The sequence below is a fragment of the Lipotes vexillifer genome, unplaced genomic scaffold (assembly GCF_000442215.2).
Source record: "Lipotes vexillifer unplaced genomic scaffold, Lipotes_vexillifer_v1.1 scaffold1980, whole genome shotgun sequence".
NCBI classification, from domain to species: domain Eukaryota; kingdom Metazoa; phylum Chordata; class Mammalia; order Artiodactyla; family Lipotidae; genus Lipotes; species Lipotes vexillifer.
Window position 1 is genome coordinate 362,638 of NW_006797999.1, and position 15,211 is coordinate 377,848.

A 15,211-nucleotide genomic window follows, 5' to 3' on the forward strand; every position below is an offset into this window, starting at 1 on the left:
AGAAGCCAATCATCAAATAAGGCAGAAGAGGGGCAGAGATTGTCAGTGCGTGATGTTCTGTGGGCTTTGGATGCGGAGACTAATGATGCCACATGGTGTGGAGATGGTATGGAAAGATTTACGACTTGGACAGCAGACTTTCCAGGGAGAGCAGAGCGGGCGGAAGGTGTCTGCATGGCTTGAGGGAAACAGGGGGGCAGGGGGGTGACAGCTGTACCAGGGATGGATTTGCATCGTTAGGGCTCTGCAGCAGCACCAGAGGGAGCCTGTGGGCTCTTGTCAGCTAGGCCAGAGGGGAAGGGAGAGGGGAAGGTATTAAAAAGGGGTGCCCGACTCTTCCTTAGACGACAGACAGATAAAAACCGTGAGTGGAGAGCTGGAGCAGCAGGAAGCCCTAGAGAGGAAGGCGCCATGCTCAGAGGGCTCTGAAGGACAGGTAGTTTGTGTAGAGCTTGTTGTGAGGCTCAGGTGAGACCTCCGCACCTGACGGCAGTGTTTCCAACCCTCCTGGCCTGGGCGGTTCTGGGCGCGCCCTGGTTTCCTCCCGCTGGAGGGTGAGGGCCCCTGTCTTCCACCCTTCTTTCCATCTGCAGTTATTCATACAATGCTGCTGTGGAGCAGGTATTACATGGATGTGTAATGAAGCTCACACAGTTGTGTTGGGACTGTTGCAGCCACGTGAGCTTGTTGATGGCACTTGTCCATAGATTGTCAGGTCCCTGGGACTTCATATGTTTGTGTGGGTCTCTGTCCCTCTGTTTAGAATCTGTCATGTTAATAATACTTCCCTGGCCAGCCAGGCCCTTGCAGAAGAGACCTCTCTCTCCACCTGAATTCTTCTTCTGCTGGCCGCCCTTGTCATCCCCTCCGTGGAACCATGTCACTCGTCACCGTTCCCACCCGGGGGCCTTGCCGCTTGACGTCGTCTGTCTAGAGACACATTCCCCCAATCTTCACATAGGGATTCTCCAGAAATATTTGCTGAATAGACAGAGAGAAAGTTGAATGGCTAGAGAAGGGCCCATTTCCAGCTTCCGGCTGTGCATGAGTGGTTCTGGGTCTGTGTGTCTTTCTCGCATGCGAATGCCCATGAGAAACTGCAGGTGAGAGAATATAGGTGCGTCTTCCTTCCTGCTGCCTCCTGCTACCTGGACTGTCATTGGCAAACCTCCTCCAATGGGAAAAGTCTAGGAGCGCTTGGATCTTCAGGGAAGCTTTTAGACAAGGCATCTTAGAGTAATGGGTAGAGTGGGAAAGGTGGACGCCAGCACCAGCTGGGGAGTCACTCGTGAGAACCGTGTTCTGGCCTGAAGCTCCTAGACTGTGATAAAACACTGGCAAGTGGTTTCTTACAGAATCTTCAATGCAATCACTGGGTTTTAATTCTTCAGCAAATGGATCAACAGACTATGTCTTTTGGAAATTATATGCTATCTTTATATAAAGAAAAAAATACAGATAGAGGGAGAAATTCTTACCATCTCTATATATAAATTCAAAAGTCTGTACTCACGTCATGGGACCACGTTCTGACTGGATTTGTCTCTGGTAAACAACATAAAAAGACATAAATCGAACAGCAGGGTTTCTTTCTTTCTTGGTCTTATACATATTGAGACTGTTGTGTTTAATCCCACACTTTCTTTTACAGTGTGATATCTTTTGACTTTGCTTGGCTTTTATGGACTTGATCTAAATTAATGAAGAAATATTGGAGAAAAGTTTTATTATTTTGATTTACTTTCTCAATAATCTTCTATTAAAAAATTCAGCCCTTTGTAGATATCATTTGCAACGCAGGTAAAATTAAAATGTTAGTCCTTGCTGCATTATGGTTGTGGTGGAAACTCCAGAATGTTGAATCCCATGTGTTCTCTGGAAACAGCTGTCACGTGTGGTCAACCTCCTCCAGTTCAGGATGGGAAAGTGGAAGGATCAGATTTACGCTGGGGTGCCAGTGTGAGCTACAGCTGCGCCCAGGGCTTCCAGCTCTCTCACCCCGCCATCCTGTCCTGCGAAGGCCGTGGTGTGTGGAAAGGAGAGGTCCCCCAATGCCTGCGTAAGTCCTCTGGGAGAACCGGCTCCCGGTCTCGTTTGCAAATCACCAACATGCACACCCTCGGTTACAGTCTGAGGCAAAGAGCCTGCGTGATTTATAGCCACGTTACAATAGGTAAAAATTCCAATTTGAGACTACACTGCCCAAGGGCAGGTTCTGTTCTTTTCATCATATGTTGGTTTAATAGTGATACCTATTAAATACCTAGAGATTTAACGGAAACTAGTTAAACAAGTTTAGTAGGTTAAGCTAATCCAGGGGCACAGAATGCGAACCGATGTCTCGGTCGTTTTCTACAGCTGTGTTCTGTGGAGACCCGGGCACGCCTGCTGAGGGACGACTCAGTGGGAAAAGCTTCACCTATAGATCTGAAGTCTTCTTCCAGTGCAGATCTCCCTTCATCCTGGTGGGGTCGTCACGGAGAGTCTGCCAAGCGGATGGCACGTGGAGTGGCACACAGCCCACCTGCATCGGTACTGATGACATGACAGCCGTGAGGGGCTTGGGGATGAGGACATTTCATTTTAAAACTGGACCATTTGTGGGCACATAGATAATGTTCTTATAGGTAATGCTCTGCGTAGGCACTAATCAGCTACACTGATGGGCAGCCTCTCTTAAATCGTGCCAACTGAGTTCGCAGTTCATGTTACGAGTCGCTTAAAAATCGCTCCCAGAGTCTATTCTCTTACCCCAGTCCCTCTATCTCCTGCCCATCTCAACCAACAGCTGCGTTCTTTAGGGGGAAGAGCGCTTTGCGGAAGCTGCCATTCTTGCTGTGGCACCAGAGGGACACCTGAGCCTTTGCTTTCCTGTCCCCCTGTCCCCCACTAAACTGTCTGCACCGCTGGCCACGGTAGAGAGGGCTGCAGGGACACTCGTGCTCTGTTGACTTTCCAACACGAAAATGAAACTTCAAGTCAGAAGACACTCTGTATGTGGCCTAACCCCTCATTTTTAGACCTAATCTCTGTCTCATAGAAAGGGTTCAGGTAGAAATTACAGTGGTCGAAAGTCACTCCATCGGCGGTACAGAGATCTGAATCCTCCATTCTCCACTCAGAGCCTCTTTTCCTCCTGCAGACTCAAGGTGATAGCCAGGGTCATTCTGCTCGCCCAGCTCTCCTGAGCACAAGACGCGTAGCAATTAATGATTTATATCCTTGGTTGTTTTCTAAGAAATTAAATCATATCTACTTAATACGGTTTTTTGAGCTTGCTCTTGTGGCACTTAAGAGGTGCCAGGGGTACATTTTTGCACTGAAATCCAAAGATGTTTTAAAAAACACTTTTTACAAAAAATAGTCCTTTGTCATTACATTATTTACTCATGTGTATGTACATTTTTGTATATTAATTTATGAATGATTTTTTCAGGAAACAATACATATTCAGGAACCAAAAAAAATACAGTGTTAGAAATAATTTCATTGAAGCACTGCCTTTTCTAGTTAGTGTTTACTGCCACTTGGTTTAAACTATTGCTTTACTGTAGCTATTTCTGAAAAACTTTTTAAAAAAAGTTTTTCTTCGCCTGATAGGTTAGTTTCTCTTGAAAACATACTTTTTAAAAAAAGTTACCTATTTTGTTTTCCCACCAGCAGTGGAGAGCAGCCGTAGTAAAGCTGTAGTATTTCAGCTGATGGCTGAAATACTACATTTTTTGGAAGATTATCGCTGTTGGTCTACTATATGCTTTTGTTTCTAAGCATTAAGTATACTCCTCATTTTGAAATTTTGAAGAAAATTAATTCAGGACATTTGGAGTAATGTAATATATGGCCAAAGGAGATGGTAATTAATTAAATCCTTAAAAAATGATCATAATAGATAATTATTGAAGATAATATACTATTAACCAACCAATACATCAGTAGAGAAAAATTAAACCAGAGAATGGAAAAGAATGTGCTTATTCTGATATAGAAAATAATACACAGAGCAATTCAGAGTCTGCTAAAGCACTAAAAATTAATATCTGAAGAAAATACCTGATAAAAAGGCAAAATGAGCAATTTAATTTTAAACTTTTGTGCAAAACATCTTGCACATTTGACAAAACACAACTTTCTGAATTTCATGAGACCTGTTAGTAAAAGTGTTAGAATCCCGGTAATAACCATACCTGGTTCTCTAACTTTTGTTTTAATTGTGAATTTCAGATCCTGCTCACAACACCTGCCCAGACCCTGGTACCCCACAGTTTGGAATACAGAATAGCTCAAGAGGATACGAGGTTCTCCATTTTTACTTCACCATGTTTTTCTCTAAGTTGAAAGGAAACTGATACTTAAACATATGTGTGTTTTTATGTACCGTATTTGATTCAAGTTACATTTGCCCAAACAAAATCCATTCAGAGAGAATTTCTGCTTGTTATTTGAACTGTCAACACTGAGATAACTGTATGTATCTTATTTACACAGTATTAACTGCTATATTATTTTCTATTTGAAAGCAGGCATATTTTTGTATTTTTTGTCTGCTGAACTGACACAGCAAATTTCAAAGCAGGGTGACTTGCCACTGAAGAGCTACAAATAAAAAGACCCCACTTGGTGACCTGATAGAATAGGTGAATAGTATTAAATTCTAGAGACAAAAACAGAAGAAGAAAATGTGTTCAGGCCCCATAGTCTAGGGTTCCTGTATGGTATCTCTTCTCTGTATGATCTCTCATAACTCTGAGAGTGGTTAGCATGCTCAATATTGAATATTTTGAATGTTCATCTGACTTTTTAAATAAAAAGTACGTTAACACGAATATTGGAGAAATACCTAAAGATGGAAAGTAATGAAGCTTGAAATACAATGTTTCAACCATCTTAAGTAATCGAATGACTTCAGGGGTCTCTGATCAGATGGCTTTGAAAGCCAGAGCTAAATATGCACACTCTGTTAATTTAGAATAAAAGTCCTTTTTCTTCAGCCACTTCTCCCTGTTTTTCCTGAAACTTAAAATGTTCTCGTTTGATTGGCCCTGATGCACACTGGCCCCTTCCTGACAGCCTTCATACACCCTGCCAAGCACATTCTATACTGGGGCTCACATGTGGCCTTGAAGGCTCAGGTAACATCTTCTGGCATATAGACATGTAGGGCCAAATATATCGGAACACTGGAATATACTACATGTGTGTGTCGTTCTCACTGACTCACCATAAGAAACCCAAGTTTTGGTCCCCCCTGGTTTCAGCAGTTCCTCACTGGGTTTCCCCTCCAGGTTGGAAGCATGGTGTTTTTCCGGTGCAGAAAAGGTTACCACGTTCAAGGTTCTACAACGCGAACTTGCCTGGCGAACCTGACGTGGAGCGGCATCCAGACAGAGTGCATCCGTAAGTGCGACCCCTGCTCGAGGTCGGCAGGGACCTGTCTACTCTCCAGCAGCTGGGGAGTGTTTTACCTTCCCGGGAAATAATGAGGAACTTATTTTTGTTTGTTTGATTGTTTTCAGTTCCCTAAACTCCTGTTTCTCAAAGTTTGATCCCCTGGAACCAGCAGCAGCATTACCTGGGGTTCGGCTGAAATGCAAATCTTGAGCTGGATCCCATCCAGACCCGCGGGACCTGAGGCTCTGGGGGCCAGGGGTGGGTGGAGTGCAGAAGAGGGAGGGGTCTAGTCCGTAGCTCCCAGGCCCTCCAGGTGATACCGAGGCACTTAAGTCTGAGAAACTGCCCCAAACCAAAGATCAATGGATAACACAGTTAACATTCACGGAGAGAAAACCTACTTGTGCTGTTATTCTCCTAGTATGTTCATCTCCGGTTATTAAAGATCATGTGATATGTCAGCATATTAATAGAAATGTTTGAAGTGTTCTTTTTGGAGTCTATATATGAATCGATCATTCAAATAGTTACTTAGGACCAAATTTTATTCTGTGACTTAATCATGAGAATTAGGAGAAATGTTGTATGAATGATTAGTAATCAACTTTTCATCCTTTACCAATTTAGTGCAACGTAGTATCTCTTACTAGGTTAGACATAAAGACAAGTACGATGTTATACAAAAATCTTCTAATAGTATATAAGGTGTGATTTTTGTGTATTTATGTATCAGTATTATAAGATGTATATTTATTTCAAAGGTATCATCTCTATTCTGAATCTCTACTCAAATTATATATGGGGATATTATATAGAGAGATATATTGATACACACATGCACATCTATGTATGTATATACACATATATGTGTGTGTTTGTGTGTGGAACTAATAGGTCTTCATTACCTTGAAAGTTTGCTGAAGTGCAAAATATTAGGATACTTAAAATGATTGCATTCATGATTTTAATAATGTAAACTTATAATAATCAGCCAAGTCCTTTATTTGACACATAGCTGTGCACTTTATAAAGAATAAGTTGAGATCTAAACATTACAACCTTATTTACTCATAAATGATATTTTTAAAGATAATAAGAATCTATATTTCAATTAATTTTCTAAATACACATCGAATTTTGACCAAAAGTAATTATTCATTTAACTGAGCAGTAAATTTTCTAGTTGCCGTTGGACAAAAATCAAAGCATATTTTAAAATACACTTTAATGTGTATGTGTTTAGTTTAAAGTACTGCTCTTTTAATAAAATTTAACATATTATTTATATTAATAGTATGTCAGAAGTGTTTATTTTATTTTATTTTTTTTAGAAATGTTTATCTTAAAGCTATGATTTCTATTCTAAATTTCTACACATAATTACACACATCTATGTAGAGAAGGAGACAGATAGATAGATGATAGATATCAATAGATAGATAGGTGGATAGATAGAGAGAGGGAGTGGGAGAGAGGGAGGAGGGCAAGCAGAGGGAGGGAGGGGAGGGGGAGAGAGAGGGAGAGAGAGGGAGAGAGAGAGAGAGCTGGCAAACACCAAGGCTTTGTTGTGCTGAAAGCTGCAGAGACCAGAATGTCGGTGATATGTACAGCTCCTGTATTCTCAGTTTTAAATGGTAAACTGATTTCATAGCCATTTCCATTTTTTTTGCTGTATTTCCTTAGACACATATGCTAAGGCTACAGTGGACTACTAATGGGTTAAATCCCGTTTCAGCTCACGCCTGCCGCCAGCCTGAAACACCAGCCCATGCAGACGTGAGGGCCATCGACCTCCCCACTTTCGGTTACACCTTAGTGTACACCTGCCATCCGGGATTCTTCCTCGCGGGTGGATCTGAGCACAGGACGTGTAAAGCGGACATGAAATGGACAGGGAAGTCACCTGTCTGTAAAAGTAAGTCACTGGTGAGAAGTGAAAGTGGGTCCCTGCAGAGCAAGGATGAGTGTCAGTTGCCCATCAGGCTAGTGTCCAGGTTTAAGACCCACAAGAAATAGCATCTTGGAAGCAATGTCCGTCACCCCGACCAAATCCATGCTTAATGTGTGTGAGCTGTGTGTGTGCGAACATGTGTGTAGTCAGTGTTGGCTACAGTAGTGGCACAGACTAAGGAGGTATGCAGATTTCATTATTTGCACATCACATTTTAAGCCAAAGAGAGACACATTTTGAGTTAAAAGGAAAATAATGTACAGTATATTTTTGGAAAATGTATTCTTTAATGAAAATGGGCAAATATCACCAAATATTGGTGAATGTATAAAATTAAGTCTTATTTTTGAGACTACAAGCTATTTGGCGGTGAAATATAAGTTTATGTGTGCTTGACATTGGTTCTGCTTTTTAAAATTACAAAAGCAATAACACGGAAACGATGCATTAATGAACTCACAAACTTGTGTATTGACAAATAAGAGTAATAACTGAGTCAGATTTGATGGCAGCTAACCATTCAGGTTCTCCACCAAACCTTGCTTAGTCATGCAGCGAGGACTAAGCAGCACAGACAGAAATTACGGAGTGTGATAAAGCCTGTGCCCTTAGCTTTAGTTTCCTGGAGCCTGTCTGTAGCTCTCACGTTAGGAATAAAGACACTTATGTTTCCCTTGCCCCTCTCTCTCAGAAATAGCAAAACACACACTTTAAAAAAGTGATAATTTGTAGTTTGATTCAAAACTATAAAAGCAAAGAGATTATGAGTTAAATCTAAGTTGATAGACCAAGTTAAACATTCTGCAGGGAGATATTTTGATGTTATTGACTGTTAACTTGTGAGTTCACTGATTGGGTTGGGGACCTGGAAACCTGAGAAGGGTTATGAAGTCGTAGTGATTTTGTATATTACCTTTCAGTTGGGGGCAGTAGATCCCAAACAGGAGTGGCAAAGGGGTATAAACACCCTCATTTACAAGGCTCTCTGTTGTAACACACTAAATGGATATGCGCATGTCAGATCCAGATTGATTTCCACTACGAACCTCAGTTTTCCCACAAAAGCAAAGGATATTCTGCTGTGAATATAAGGGTTTAAAATGGATATGTGTAAGATATTCCTATTTTGTGCATTCAAGAAATCTGGAGAAAGGAACATTGCTTCAATTTGACATTTTTTCAAACTTATTCGAAAATAAATGTTTTTTGAAAGTGATAATTTGTCTTTTTACTTGTAGGTAAAGGAGTGAGAGAAGTTAATGAAACAGTTACTAAAACTCCAGGTTTGTATACCAGACAGTTATAGATTTAAATCAAATAAAGTGATTTGTTCTCTACTATACTCTGTGCAGTAAAACAAATTTTAACATGCAAATTTCTGATTCCATTAGTCGATGAACAAATTAATGTTTCAATGATTTAAAACACCAAGCCTACACAGATTCCTCTTTCTCTCATGACTATGGCTTGTTAATGGAACAATACTTAAAAGGAAAACCTTTGTCCTTGTCACACACTGTTTTATTAAAAGGTGCCTTAGGCATTTTGTAGGCAGAAATGAACATCAAATATTGACCCAGAATGTGGTATAATGGAGAGCCTTATAAAGAGGGTTGTGATTCTTTCCTCCCAATGAGGAAGCTACAGTAAAGGACGCTTTATGACAGCATCAGCTGTGAATTCGAGCAATTCAAATGCGGGGCTCCATTTTTTTCCCCAAGTATCTCCGTAATTCAGACATCCTCTGCCTCCGAATATGTTAATTATCGCTTTTTGTTGTGTGTGGTACCTTGCTTAATGCATGCCATAGCAGATGGGAAAGATGCAGTTTTATTTCCTAACGAAGATGTTCATTACTCCAAATCACCTGGCCTACTGTGTCTATGTTATAAATTTAGAGAATATTTAAACAATACAATGTGTCCCCAAATTATAATGTAAGTCAAACTTAAAAAAAAAGTTTAACAGAAACAGAAAACATTTATAAATATATAAGGTCCCTTTTCTGGTGTTTTCCTTACTCAGGTTTTCGCACTTGTTTCTCAGACATAAAGCTCCGTTCCAGGATCAAAGGTGGAAAGAGTATGTGGCATGCTGTAGTTAAGTCACAGTGCTGGGTTTTGCATTTAATTCTTAGATGAGGCAAAAAGTTCCAGCATAGTTAAAGGAATCCATCCAATGTACACCTGGAGTATTCTATGTAAATGTTATTTGTACATATCAAATACAGAAATCACTGCTCTATAGAGGCAACATTTTCTTCAGTAAAACGACACAGTCGCTGGTGGTGCTGGTGGTGCGGGTGCTGGTGGTGTGTTTGTCCAGTTCTGTTTGCTGCGCTGGTCGTGAGAAGTCCGCAGGCTCTTTCTGAAGCTGCAGACGCCCCGTCAGCGTGCCTTACCCTCTCTGAAGGGAAGTACTGATGCAACAGGGGTCTTTGTTTAGGAGGCACAATCGGGCACCTCCCCTGTCGGTGGTGACAGTACACTGCAAACCACCAGCAACAGGTCAGAGGACAGAGACCCGAAAAGATCATCGTCCACGTCCCCGATGGTCACAGCGGGACACAGACCAGCCCCTGGGCAGACCAGCCAGGCCGACCCACCTGGATCCACCAACGAGAGGGACCTAAGTGCGAGGCCCAAACAAGTGCATTCACAGCTCCAGTTGAGTGTATGCGTTCTGATTAGGGAAAACAATCTTGACGTTGTTTTAAAGGCTGTTTATTTTAGAAAAGGCTGACAAGGCATTTTGGGCTTTGCTGATTAAGAGTGTGGCTCAGTGATGCTGCTGACGACGGGCAGACCTGTTCAGTGTCACTGATCAATCAGCAACTCTGTCAGATGCCTGTGTCATAGCTCCGCTTCAAACTTATTCAATTTTTAAAATTATTATTATTAGGAAGTTGGGTCCATCAAAGCCATAGGAAGTGATGACATCTGTTCTTCGACTCTTCTGTCTCTAGGTGATGTCTTATAGGGTTAGCCTGTCTGGGAAGACGGGCAATGGCCAATGGGACTGGAAAGAAAAGGGACACTGTGCTTTGTCCTCCTCATGGGTTGCCATAAGTGCATTTGCTAAAAATATGTTTAGGGAGACACAAATCTTTCTTTCTACCTAGGAAGTCCAACAGTATGTTCTGACCACTTCCACTCATGGTGGATCTTGTCCAGTCAAACAATTTACACACATCATGAGACAAAAAGCAAATAGAAATTTAGTGGCATCATTGATGTAGATTTATCTCAATTACCCTGTAAAATTTTATATCAATATTGTAAAAGTATCAGGATTTTATGCATATTTATTAGCAGAAATGTGAAAAATAATTATTTTTCTAACCAGAGAAAAGAGAGAATAGCTCAATAATCTTTGCAAGAATTCCTGTCCCAGATGACTTGTAATGTTTTAAGAAGACTTTTTGCCTTTTGTTTCTGAACTTAAAAGATGCCATCTGACATCATTTAATCTAGCTTTCTTACCAACACTGGACTATTTTTTATAAGGAGATTAAAGAGTAGAAGAGAGAGATGAGAGATTGGCTCTACTTACAAAATAAAGACCTCAAGAAATAAAACATCTTTGTCTTCATACGCTGGGTCTGTGCAGTCATGGTGGTGCTTTGAAATGCAGGCTTTGTGAGGGCAGAAGGCTCCTGACAGATGCTGTCACTTCTTCTGAGCCTCCTAACTCTTTCCAAAGTAAGTAGACTTAGACATTAAATGAAGTCTCAGTAGTGATTTTCCAGGTCAGTTTAATGTATTTATTAAGCCTGACACAATCTAACCTAATACTGGGAGTCCCAATTCACCCTGCACTCTGGCCTTGCCAGACCTGGTAAAATAGGTGTGCGCTGGCATCTACAAGATTTTTCCGACCAGGTGACAGATGTGTATTTGCATCTCACAGTACTGTCCCTGTTCCCTGCTCGGGTCATGTGATTTTTACCCCTGCTGTGCAGGGACATGCAGATAGACCATCTTTGTCTCCATCACTGTCACTGCTGTGCTGTCTTAATGAACAACGTTATACCTTCTGTGTATTAGGATATCCAAGTGGAATTTTTCTGTGGGTGCTAACAGTCACTTTTTCTCCCCCACAGTTCCTTCAGATGTATTTTTCATCCATTCAGTGTGGAAGGGATATTATGAATATTTAGGGAAAAGACAGCCTGCAACCCTAACTGTTGACTGGTTCAACGCAACAAGCAGCAAGGTGAACGCAACCTTCGTTGAAGCCGCCCAGGGGGAGCTGAAGTTGGCAGGTAGGTGCCGAGGGGTTTCACTAGCCCGGATGTGAGCACGGGCAGACCCTCCTGCTTCTCACAGAGAGGGCACCAACGCACGTTAAGTGCTGGTTAACGTTACCTTGGGCTTTGCATCTGCTGCATCTCACGGGATCATCTCAGTAACCATGACAGGGTGGTACTATTGTCTCGTTTTAAAGATTACAAAACCAGTACAGAAAAGTGAATTAATGAGCTCAAGGTGACACACAGATCGTCTTTAGTCAAAGATGTAAGATTTATGTCAAAGATGTAAGATTTATGTCCAGATATTCATGTCTCCAGAATTCATTCTTTTGCCATTCTTTCTCTCTCTCTCTAACTCATTTGCTCCTGGTGAGTTTTTATTGATGTATCTCAGTTAATAAAGCAATAGCTCTGATTTATATGCCAGACACTATTTTAAGTGCTTTATATACATACTGTCCTTTCCGTTCTTACATCCATCTTGTGGTGTATTCTTTTTCTTTTTTAAGGGTGAGAATTGTACAAGGGAAAGGAGTCTTTAATTAATTAATTTATTATTTATTTATTTATGGCTGTGTTGGGTCTCCGTTTCTGTGCCAGGGCTTTCTCTAGTTGTGGCAAGCGGGGGCCACTCTTCATCGCGGTGCGTGGGCCTCTCACTATAGCGGCCTCTCTTGTTGCGGAGCACAGGCTCCAGACGCGCAGGCTCAGTAGTTGTGGCTCACGGGCGTAGTTGCTCCGCGGCATGTGGGATCTTCCCAGACCAGGGCTCGAACCCGTGTCCCCTGCATTGGCAGGCAGATTCTCAACCACTGCGCCACCAGGGAAGCCCTTGTGGTGTATTCTTATTAAACACCTTTTTTTTTTTTTTTAACTGATTAAAAAAGAGAGACACTCAGGGAAATTCAGTGGCCTTGCTAAGTGGATACGACAGAAGTAGGATTTGAGCTCTGCCATCGGAATCTCAGTGATTAGAATCTCGAGCCCAGGCTCTCAACCAATAAGACACAGAATTACCTTCGTGACTGAATCTAGTGCATTTTGTTTTTTCAGTTATCTCACTTCTGACAACCATGTGTCTTTTTCTATAGACTGACTCCTGAAGGGATCAGACTCTGAGTTGTCCACAAGCCCCAGCACTGGTTCTGAACACCAAGGGGCCTCTGATGGCACCCGCACACTCACTAGTTACTACACAGACACGGATTCATCTCTAGGAAGTGTGAGGGCAGGTCAGGACTTCTCCCCGGCCCTCACGCCTCACTTTCCTGCTTCCTTGGATGGGAAAACATCTAAAAATGGTACATATACTCTGGATTTAGGAAAAGAAAAATAATTCACACTCAAAGATTTTTAAACAGGTACATATTTATGAATTCGTGGTCCAGGGGCCCCAAAATTGCTTTGCATCTTGACCCTGTGAATGTATAAATGATTTAGACCAGGTGCTCAAATCTAGTCCTGTGTCAGAATAAACCAAGACTTTGTAAAAATTCAGATTTCTTAGGCTCACCCATCTCCTTTAGATATTATTTCTCTTCGTGGAGTTTGGATTTTTTTTTTCCCAAAGAAAAGGCTCTAGTGTGATTTTGATGCAACTGATGTCCGTGGATAAGTGTTGGGAAATCTCTGGTTTGGATTTGGGAAAGCGGCTGGATCAAGGGTTGTTCTGGCTGAGTCCCAAGTGGATATAAGTCCACCTGCCATGTGCGTTCTCATGAGGAGGGGCTGTGGAAGAAGAAGGGAAACTAACGTCCACGGAGGGCCAGCTGGGGCCCTGGTGGTCTGCTGAGTGCTCTTATTTAATCACCATAAAAGTTGCCTAATATATAGTTTATTTCTGCTGATAGTATATAGAAGTGGGGTTCAGAGTTTTGAGGTTAAACTGGATGCCAGAAACACAGAGCTGCTGGTGGTGGACATGATGGAGCCCAAAGTTAAGTCCTTAGGTGGTCCTTCTTGTCCGTGGGTCTCCTTCCATCCTGTGGGATGGGCCAGTGGAGACTCTTCCTGTGATGTTAGAGTTTCACTTGTCTAATGCGAGTTGCTGGGAATGAACTGCTGGAGTCCCTGAAGCGAAAAGCATGATTTTTCCCTTGAACCTGCCTCTCTACACAGAAGATATTTGGGTTCATTATTATTATTTAATATCTGTTTGTTTCTTTGTTTCTTTACTTATTTAGTTTCTCCTCTGAGTAGGGAACTAGCCGTAGCTGCAAACACATTCTCCCCCTTGCCACACCGTGACACCCCTGGGCAATACCACTCAGCAGTCATTCCGAGGAGCTCATGAGTAGCTAAGAGGTGTGACTGTCAATCACTTCACACCCAAGGTCTCACGGGCTCCACAAGTATGTCCATCACACTTTGACCACCCTGCTGCTCATTTCATTTTAGTAAGTGCAATTCATCTGTATAAGTAGCTATATTTGGGGTTATTTTGGTCTCTCTTTTTTTATATTGATTTAGAAATATTTATTTTTTTCCCATGTTGAAATTTTATGATAATTTTGTACTAACTCCCCATGTGTCTTTTCAACATAGTTGTCTTTATCACAATTGTCATTTTTTAGTGATTCAATATTTTTTTTAATAAATTTATTTATTTTTGGCTGCATTGGGTCTTTGTAGCTGCGCGCGGGCTTTCTCTAGTTGCAGCGAGCAGGGGCTACTCTTCGTTGCGGTGCGCAGGCTTCTCATTGCGGTGGCTTCTCTTGTTGCGGAGCACGGGCTCTAGACGTGCGGGCTTCAGTAGTAGTGGCACGCGGGCTCAGTAGTTGTGGCTCGCGGGCTCTAGAACGCAGACTCAGTAGTTGTGGCGCAGGGGCTTAGTGGCTCCGTGGCATGTGGGATCTTCCCGGACCAGGGCTCGAACCCATGTCCCCTGCGTTGGCAGGCAGATTCTTAACCACTGCGCCACCGTGAAGCCCATGATTCAAGATTTTTATAGATGAATTTCCATTTAAAGTTATTATAAAATATTGGCTATATTCCCTGTGCTGTGCAATATATTCTTGTAGCTTGTTTAGTTCATACACAGTAGTTTAATCCCCTAGGTTACGGTCTCTTTTTTTCCTACATACTCCTGTCCTCAGAAGTAAGTAAAATATGAATAAAATGCTGGATTTAGGGCTTCCCTGGTGGCGCAGTGGTTGAGAGTCCGCCTGCCGATGCAGGGGACACAGGTTCGTGCCCCGGTCTGGGAAGATCCCACATGCCGCGGAGCGGGTGGATCCGTGAGCCATGGCCACTGAGCCTGCGTGGCCAGAGCCTGTGCTCCGCAATGGGAGAGGCCACAACAGTGAGAAGCCCGCGTACTGCAAAAAAAAAAAAAAAAAAAAAAAAAATGCTGGATTTAAAAAATTAATTAACTGAATGCATATTACTTTTGTTCTTTCTGTGGGGTAAAGGTGTTGAATTGAGTGAAATAGATAATACTTAAAGATAAGACAAGGACTTTCATAAGAAGTGATTTTTAGGAAAAAAGTACTGAAGCTAAAATTAAAAAATAAAAATATTAATCTCTGTGATTTAAAACGTTATCATCTCTGTACCATATTCCAAATCACATGGATCGAATGCCTGCATTACTGACTCATAAGCATCCCCACGTTGTAAGA

At 41.9% G+C, this 15,211-nt stretch overlaps 1 protein-coding gene across 1 annotated transcript in view; it reads left to right on the forward strand.

Annotated features, from left to right (window-relative positions):
- LOC103084768 (CUB and sushi domain-containing protein 1-like) overlaps positions 1–15,211 on the forward strand; it is a 338,785-nt gene that overhangs the window by 315,775 nt on the left and 7,799 nt on the right. Inside the window, 7 exon segments of the mRNA XM_082931482.1 lie at positions 1,886–2,059; positions 2,359–2,532; positions 4,222–4,295; positions 5,283–5,394; positions 7,124–7,303; positions 8,578–8,622; positions 11,442–11,603. Of these exon segments, the coding sequence (XP_082787608.1) occupies positions 1,886–2,059; positions 2,359–2,532; positions 4,222–4,295; positions 5,283–5,394; positions 7,124–7,303; positions 8,578–8,622; positions 11,442–11,603 (921 nt within the window).